Here is a 9,335-nt window from a genome sequence, read left to right as displayed (position 1 = left end):
GGCAGGGCGAAATATCAAGTCTATGTGTATAGTCTGTATACAAATACATTCCCCTCCCCTCTATGATGACAGGCATCAAACAGGTAGTTGACTTTGATGAACGAGCACTTGACACTTTTATTGCCCAATGTACTTGAGTATATAACATTGTTTTGATACTTATTACTCAAATACTAGCTCTTACTTGAGTAGGAGCTAGTATTAGTACATTTTGACTGAGCTACTTTTACTTGTTGTGGAGTACATTTTGACCAGGAGCATCTGTACTCTCAATTCAAGTACTGGGGTCGAGTAGCTACTTCGTCCATCTGTGCTGAGTTGCCTTCAGGGAGACAATTCCCTGTGATCTGAACCAATAAAAAGTGTTTGGGGGCGGGACATCACTGCAAAACCTCACTCAAATAGAGTTGCGGCACGACGCGTTGTCGCTCGCGGTACGTCAGGATGGTCTCATTGAAACAAATGTATTTGAACTAGATATCATTGTTCGCGTCGCATCGTGAGCAGTGTGATCCGTTAGGATCCACATGGGAACGGCATGGCTCCAATGAGGAGCTCAGATGTCATGAGGTCATCCTGTAATTAAAAAATAAAAAATAAAAATCGCACCTGTGGTATCATATCAAACACAACACACGTGCACATCTCCTTGGTTGGGCCGTTCTGTGTCTGTGACGTCAGCTGTGGTGATGTTGGTCTCTGTGTACTTTCTATTGCGCTAGTCTCGCGTGACTTTAGTCTGGTGCTCATACGGACACTTATACAGTACGCACACTCATACAGACATAGGGACCTACACACAAAGCCAGACATAGGAACGGTTAGCACCGCTCAATAATAATACATTGAATTTATATAGAGCTTTTCTCTTCCTAAAGTTGCTTTACAATAAAACAAAATAAATCATGCGTCATCAGCCTGTGCCTATTCTGCTATATATCCACCCACGGATCTGCCTTCTGGATCCAAATCCACTGAGTGGCCCCTTGCCTCCCAAGGGAATGCACTGCAAATCATCAGCAGCATTTTCAACATGCTTCACAATGTAATTGCAAAATGTGTTGTAATATTTTTACACCATTTCAGTAAACAATAGCCCTCTTTTTCAGTGATAACTGTGTCTTTACTTAGTCTCCTGACTTTCCTTCAGTGTATCGTTATGCCATGCCACTGTCATTTCTACAGTAATGTACTGTATATGGCTTCTCTGGTGCACATTTCTAGTATTGATCAAATGCTTAATGGGTGTTACTTGGCACCCAACAAAGACGTTTAACATCCCTCACAGACGTTCAAACTGCAACAAAGGCCTGGCTCTAGTCTGGAGCCATGGTAGTTACTGGTCAACTAACAAAACAGAGGGTTGGATTGGGGGTAAGTCCCTGAGATAGGCTCCTGCCCTATGGGCCTCATGGCTCGGTGGTGAATTATATTTCTGTGTTAAGATACTGTTCTTATTTAATAGCCTCTGATAGTAATCATTACCACAGACTGGACCACAATAACATCGAAGCTGATACAATTGTGGGCTTTTAAAGACAAGGAGAATCTATCTCCTGATTGGATAAAATTGGTATCCAAACCTGAAAATGTCAGTTTCCTCTTCTATTTAAGAGCTGGAGAGATGTCGAGACCTCTGTTATTGAACAAAAAATCTATATCAATGTTTGCTATCAGAATATATAAACTTATAACAAAAACGAAATCTCTCACACAGTGAGCCTTCATGGTTCTCCTGGAACCCAAACCAAAGAGTCATGGAGGCAGTAACCCACCAATCAACAAGCTCCTAATGATGAGGTCAGATGAGGCTGAATCAGTCCGTAGTTCGTCGCGCAAAGGAAAACAGCAGACCTACAAGCTCACATTACGCAACGGATGCGACACGGCTGTGAGCTTGTAAGGGCCGATTCAGGGAGACTTCATGACAGTCACGGTACCCATTGAGTATGCATCGGTCCTTACCCTAGGTTTTAACAGCGGGCAACAGCCGGCAACTCTTGGCGATGTCGTCCAAAAGATTAAATATTTCCATGTTTTTGGGCGACATTTTCCACTATCGCCTCATCGCCTGCTATCGCCAGTAGTTGCCACACAAAACACACTTCCGGAAAATACGGCCGACCGTTGCCCCGCTGTTAAACCGCGGGTCAATCTACTATTTCCGCCGCGTGCCATGGGGGCATGAACCAGGCCTGGATCAGGGTCACGTTCCACTCAGCAGGGACAGGACGCCCAGCTCCGTCAGCTTGGCCCGGGCCACCGCCTCCCAGCCCCTGTTGGCTAGCGGGTTCCTGGGGGACGGGTGCATGATGCCCTCCACGCGCACGTGTCCGAGCCCCGGCGCCCCGGAGAGGGCCCGGCGCGCCCGCTGCTCCGCCACCTTGCCCACGCCGATCACCATGGAGACGCCCAGCGCCTGGACGGCGCGGCACAGCGCCGCGTCGCACAGCGCCAGCAGCGCGTCACGCTCCCCGCGGCACAGCTCCGGAGGGGTCAGGTTCTTCCCACTGGCGCTCATGAAGATCAGCGGACACAGGTTGTGCACAAAGCAGTGGCGGAAGAACAGCTGGGGCTCGCCACACACCTGGAGGGTTGGGAACAGAGACGATAGGGCATCGCAGTTTAAGCCCCGCACTCTGGTCCCGGAAGCGTTTTCCCCATGCATTTCATCCATAGACATTTCATAAAGTATTTATTTAAACATCTTTTAAGCCTCGGACAAAGCCACCCCGGCTTGTGAAGAATCATGACAATACCAGGGATTGACGCTAACGCTTCCCCGACTGCCCGGGCAAGTGCACATTTGAGTAACATAATAATGAGATCTGTGCCTACTTGAACGGGGCTAATGTTCCGTCTCTCTCTCTATCGCTCCCTCCACACACACTCTCTCTCTCACACACACTGAACGAACTGCAGTCAGCGGCTATGTTCACTCAGTCAAAAACATCTAATCTACAAGGCGTACAAACTCACATTATGCTAAAGAATGACCAGATTAATGCACACGCTTTACGTGCTGAAGCACAGGGCACCATGCTATTCCTGCAAAAGTGCTGAAATCTATAGCAAAGGCTGCTGAAGCTCTAAAACGGTGAAACATGTCCGCGATTACGAAGCGTCTATTTTCCGTGCGAAGCGTCTGTTTTCCGTGCGAAGCGTCTATTTTCCGTGCGAAGCGTCTATTTTCCGTGCTATCAACAGTGCTTTTCCGATGTTTCCCTCCCTGTTGGTAGCCAGCCACACATATCCACACTATTGCGCTACAAAATGCATTTAATCATGAGCAGCATGTGTGTCCACTGCAGCCTGCTTGTTAGCGTTTTAAGATAAACACATCTCTGAATCTGATCACCCAGTGTTGCCAGGTTTTTTTTGTGATAGAGAAATAAGCAACCAGGTCTATGATTATTATTATTTTCTTTTTCTTGTGTGTGTGTGTGCGGGGGAGGGGGGGGCAAGTGGCCAAGATCTGAGGGCAAGTAGAACATGACCTGTACTTGCCCGACGGGCAAGTGCCTCTGAGACCTTAGTGTCAAACCCTGACATACATATGGACGCAATGCGTACATCAGCACGTGTGTGTGATCATTGGATCGTAAAATAGCTAAAAAAAGAAAAGTCGATGCCGAATGCCGGGTTTTCAACAAAATTTGGACTGCTAGATATTTATTTAGAGGGTTGGGCTGCTGCATGCAACGCGTGGTGGCTGCTATGTCTGACAGAAGCCCTTGCTGGATGATTTCACCCACGTGCCCACTGATACACAAATTAATATTTAGGATATACAGTATTTTCTGGACTATAAGGCGCACCTGACTATAAGGCGCACTGTCAATGAATGGTCTATTTTCAAACTGTTTTCATATATAAGGCGCACCTGACTATAAGGCGCACATAATAGACGCTACTGTTGCGTTATGCATCCAACAGATGGAGCTGTGCTAAAGGGAATGTCAATGTCAATGAATGATCCATATATAAGGCGCACTGGACTATAAGGCGCACTGTAGTTCTTTGAGAAAATTAAAGGCTTTTAAGTGCGCCTTATAGTCCGGAAAATACGGGTAGTTGGTTTCTGCCCGACAGTGACCATATGTTAATAATTGTGCTGCAGGCCTCAACACACCTTCTTGAAGAAGCCCCAGAAGCGCGCTCCGCTCACTTCGTTCTGCGTACAGGCCAGCCCTGTGATTCGTCGCTTGGGATGCTCGTCAGCGGGGTGACTCACCTCCCCCGTGATCTTCAGCCAATCACGAACCGACTTGACTTCCCCGAACGGGACCTGAGAACGGAAAGAAAGAAGGTTCTCAGAGTGAGGTCCGGGGACCCCCCCAGGGTCCTTGAGGGGGTTCCGGAGGGTCCCCCAGCAAAATGAGGAACAGTTTAGAGTTTAGACACTAGCCGATGTAGATTTGTTTTCCATTTGTACACTCAGAGTTATGGGGTTCCTTGAAAATAAAAATGTTTGAGAAGCACTAGTATAATTGGACTCATAATTTTGTGCCATATTGTCTTAGGAAAACTACAAATGTACATATTCTGAAGAAATTCTGGAGACTTGACATTCAGTCAATTGGGTCTTATGATCAAAATAACATTATAATGGTGTGGTGTAAAACAGAAAAATCAAATTATTTCCACTAGGGATGCGGTATCGGTGCTCGCCTATTTTGCTGTACTCGTACTCGTCCGATATTGCTCACGGCAGTGCCAGATACAATTTTCTTTCATAAATATGTTGATAACAACATATCAAAAGTCCCAAGACATAGTTTTGTGTGTGTTAGTTCAACTAATGAACAGTGTTTTCACCTTCTCTCACTCTAGGCATGACAACATCATTATTTAAAGCATTTTATTTTGGAGCACCACACACTATTTAAGCACTTAAGAAATTTGACTTACAGTATCGTTATTCGGTATCAGCAAGTACTCAAATTAAGTACTCGTACTTGTACTTGATCAGCAAAAAAGTGGTATCGGGACATCCCTAATTTCCACGGACGAGACCAAGTCTTTTCCATGGACACGTTTGTCTGTGTACAGAGTAGACTAGTGCTGCACAATATATTGTTTCGTATCGTTTTCGAGGTATGACCATCCACAATATCAGTATTGCAAAATGCAAGATATGGGCCATATCGTTGCCCCTATATTTGCATTTTGCTACACTTAGAAAATAAAATAAAAAAAGTGTGGGAAACCAATAGCACTTAAAATTACGAGTGATATTGACTTGTTATTATGCAGTTGTAGTTTTTTAAATAATGCTTTGTTTTCACTGTTGCAACACTTTAAATACTGAATATGAAATGTGTACGGTAATATTGTATATCGTATCAATATCCAAATATTTGGCATAAATACAGAGATATGAAATGTTGTCCATATGGTGCAGCCCTGGTATGGACACATTGATGACCCCTGTGGATGGTGGATCCTCCTTACCCCTGTCTGGGCCATGCCGAAGGGCCCAGGAACAGAACACTCACCCCTGTCTGGGCCATGCCGAAGGGCCCAGGAACAGAACACTCACCCCTGTCTGGGCCATGCCGAAGGGCCCAGGAACAGAACACTCACCCCTGTCTGGGCCATGCCGAAGGGCCCAGGGTTCATGCCCAGGAACAGGACACTCTGGCCTGCGTGGCAGTAGGTCTCCACGTAGCAGCGGTGCGGCTCCCAGGCGTACTCCAGAGGGTTGTAGATGTGTCTGACCGGCTCCCCGAACACCAGACCCCTCAGGAGGGCGTTGAGCTCCAGCTCCACATGGAGGAACCTGGAGGGGCACAGAGAGAGGCAACCAGGTGGTCTATGAAAACCCTGGACAACGCTCCACATCTCCTAGATACTTCTCCCTTCCCTAAAACACCCTGGACAATGCTCCACAAGTCCTAGACTCTTCTCCCTTCCCCAAAACACCATGGACAATGCTCCACACGTCCCAGACTCTTCTCCCTTCCCTAAAACACCCTGGACAGCGCTCCACATGTCCCAGACTCTTCTCCCTTCCCTAAAACACCCTGGACAACGCTCCACACGTCCCAGACTCTTCTCCCTTCCCTACAACACCCTGGATGTCCCAGACTCTTCTCCCTTCCCTACAACACCCTGGACAGTGCTCCACATGTCCCAGACTCTTCTCCCTTCCCTTAAACACCCTGGACAATGCTCCACATCTCCAAGATACTTCTCCCTTCCCTACAACACCCTGGACAATGCTCCACAAGTCCCAGACTCTTCTCCCTTCCCCAAAACACCCTGGACAATGTTCCACATCTCCTAGATACTTCTCCCTTCCCCAAAACACCCTGGAATGCTCCACATCTCCTAGTTTAGGCATTTAGCAGACGCTTTTAATCCAAAGCGACTTACAATAAGCAGATAAAACATCACAATAATAAACAAGATAATATGTCAATACATCAACAGCAATATAACAAATGCAAATGGATATCTATCTAGAAAACTAAATAATCAGTCGAGAAAAGGTTCTAAAAACCTAAAAACAAATGCTAACTAGCTTCATGTATGGTCATTGAGTGTTTCAGTAGTGCTAAGGGTTTAGGTGGAGTCTGAAAAGGTGAGTCTTCAGTCCACGGCGAAAGATAGCGAGTGAGTCCGATGTTCTAAGTGCGACAGGGAGTTTGTTCCACAACTTTGGGGCCAGGAGGGAAAACTGTCTCGGACGAGTGGATTTTTGCCCTGGGGTTTTTAGCGAGGGTTCTGTCAGCATCCCTGAGTTGGCTGATCTAAGTGAACGGGTGGGGGTGTAGGGGTTGATCAGGTTTTGGAGGTATGGAGGAGCCATGCCTTTGGCTGCTTTGAAGGTCAGCATCAGTGTTTTGTATTCAGTGCGGGCCGCAGATACTTCTCCCTTCCCTAAAACACCCTGGACAACGCTCCACATGTCCTAGACCTGTTATCTTCTGTCTTCCCTAAAATACCCTGGAAAACACTCCACAAGTCCCAGACTCTTCTCCCTTCCCTAAAACACCCTGGAAAATGCTCAACAAGTCCTAGACTCTTCTCCCTTAATGAGTTTCAAAAATTAAAATCATACTGCTTTGTGCTCGTTAAGGCCTGTTCAACTATTGCTCTGACCTCTGACCTCTCTTTAATGTGTATTGCTCACAGGACTAGCTAGTTTGCATCGGCTAGTTCCTAGCAGCACACACACACATGCACGCACGCACGTGTGCGCAAAGTGGGGTTTAGGGACTCTCAGGGATCCTTGAGGGTGTTCCAGGGGGTCCCCAGCTAAATGTTAGAAAGTTAAGGAACCAAATGGACCCTTATGGGTCTGTAACTGTCAGTGTACAAATGGAACCTAATTGACCCTTACAGGTCTGTAACTCTGAGTGTAAAAATGGAACAAAATGGACCCATTCCATCTGTACACTCTTAAAGGAGCTATAGTCAACTTTTTCTTGAAAAACGGATGCTAAAATAAAAATAATGTTTCGAAAATATTTTATAAAAAAATAAGCTTCATATATGTGTTTCAATTAAAAAATGACCACAAAAAGCGGAAAAATAAAGATAAAATAATCATTTTGGCCCTTTGTTTACATTTTTCGGACCCTGTAAATGTAAACAAAGGACCAAAATGATTATGTTATCATTATTTTTCCGCTTTTTGTGGTCATTTTTTTATTGAAACACATATATGAAGCTTATTTTTTTATAAAATATTTTTGAAACATTATTTTTATTTTAGCATCCGTTTTTCAAGAAAAAGTTGACTATAGCTCCTTTAATATGATTTTATAATATAAATTGGGGTCCCAGCGATACATAAATGCCTTTAAATGGGGGTCAGTAGCCTAATGCATTTCAAACTGGGAGTCCTTGTTATTCAAATGGTTGAGAATCACTGCTAGATAGCAGTAGATATTATATTAGCATATATCGGGTATCGGAAATTAAGAGTTGGTTATTATCGGTTATCGGTAAAAAAGAAAAAAAAGTAAATATCGGACATCCCTACTTTATAATAAGGACATGTATCTAAATGATAGTTAACCAAATGGACCATTATAGATCTTTAACTCTTGAGAGCTTAAAATTAAACCAAGTACTCAAGAGTTAAATTATTATTATCTGCATTACTTAATTTACAAGAAGTCTATACACAATTAGAGAATGTAGAATAATTGGTGTACCTGTTGTCTCTCTCTCTCTATGATACCAACATCAATACAGCATGGAATTGTGGACACGATCTTATCCAGATCATGACTAAATATTCTTAACACACACACGCACACACACACACACGCGCACACACACACACACACACACACACACACACACACACACACACACACACACACACACACACACACACACACACACACACACACACACACACACACACACACACACACACACACTGCCACTTTATGATGCAATATTTACAAGCAAATAAGCAGAGCAGACAACACCCAAGTCTTCAAACCGACCTGGATGCTGCAGAACAATGGCTCTGTTCCTCCTGTTTAATCTCTGGTTCATGAGCAGCACACATGATGTGAGGGCTGTCTGTCTGCGTCCTAGCGTACATTAAACAGCATAAAAACCTCTGGTTACAGGTTCAGTGAATAAAGAGAATTAGACTCTCATTAATGTGTATTATGTTATGTGTGTGTTAGCTCTGCTAGGCTAGGCTAACAGCAGCTACAGCTGTTTAGTGTTTACGCCTGTGTGGTGAAGCGAGCAGGAATAACTTATCAGCAATAAGACCTCCGGTGGCCGATCTCTTCAGAATAAGAGTATGCCTAAAGCCATTGAAAAACGTTGAAAAACGATAAATTTTGCCATAATATGCACATTAAAAATATAGATTAAGTATTTAAACGAACATACAAAAATGCAAATTATGTTTCTGGTTCGAAAATAAAGTTTTAATAACATTACAAAATGATAAATGCATAAATGCTGTTCACTGGAGTGCATAGCCTTTACAAATTTGACTCTGGACAGGAGACGGCTCTTTGTGTCGCCACTTTGGACCCACGCACGACCTTAGCCGGAGAGGTGTAAAATAAAGTGCTGTTGGCTTTCCAGTGCAGCCAGACACACAAAAAGTACAGTTTTCAGACTCTAGTTGGCGCTGGACAGCAGGCGGCTCTTCGTGTCGGCATTGCAACTGCTGCAGGCCGTCCAGTGTAGCCAGGTGCCCAAAAAGGCCTCAAAAGGCGCCAATGTCCGACTCTAGTGGGCGCTGGAGAGCAGGCGGCTCTTCGTGTCGGCACTTTGGACATACGCGTGCATTCGGAAATTGATTAAGAGCTTTGTCCAACAACTGCTCACACCTTTTGACGCTTCGT

General features: G+C 44.8%; 1 protein-coding gene across 1 annotated transcript; it reads right to left on the bottom strand.

Moving 5' to 3' along the window:
* Nucleotides 1-2,155: 2,155 nt before the first annotated feature.
* Nucleotides 2,156-8,642, bottom strand: LOC308287412 (single-strand selective monofunctional uracil DNA glycosylase-like). The gene is made up of 4 exons (XM_080728570.1): nt 8,469-8,642; nt 5,587-5,782; nt 4,133-4,288; nt 2,156-2,587 (listed from the first exon to the last, which is right to left on the bottom strand). The coding sequence occupies exons 1-4, from the start codon at nt 8,567-8,569 to the stop codon at nt 2,207-2,209; spliced, it is 834 nt and encodes a 277-aa protein (XP_080584696.1). The 5' UTR covers nt 8,570-8,642; the 3' UTR covers nt 2,156-2,206.
* Nucleotides 8,643-9,335: the final 693 nt, after the last annotated feature.

Source organism: Nannobrachium achirus (genome assembly GCF_963921795.1).
Source record: "Nannobrachium achirus genome assembly, chromosome: 6".
NCBI lineage: Eukaryota > Metazoa > Chordata > Actinopteri > Myctophiformes > Myctophidae > Nannobrachium > Nannobrachium achirus.
Note: the sequence above shows the minus strand (reverse complement) of the source record. Positions and strands in the feature narration are given on the sequence as shown.

What these genes read in the sequence shown, in the direction of transcription:
- LOC308287412 (XM_080728570.1), bottom strand. Translation starts at nt 8,569, where the DNA reads ATGTACGCTAGGACGCAGACAGACAGCCCTCACATCATGTGTGCTGCT. An exon ending in CATTGTTCTGCAGCATCCAG is followed by an intron (nt 5,783 to 8,468) that starts GTCGGTTTGAAG and finishes GTGCCCCTCCAG; the next exon opens with GTTCCTCCATGTGGAGCTGG. An exon ending in TCGGCATGGCCCAGACAGGG is followed by an intron (nt 4,289 to 5,586) that starts GTGAGTGTTCTG and finishes TTCCGTTCTCAG; the next exon opens with GTCCCGTTCGGGGAAGTCAA.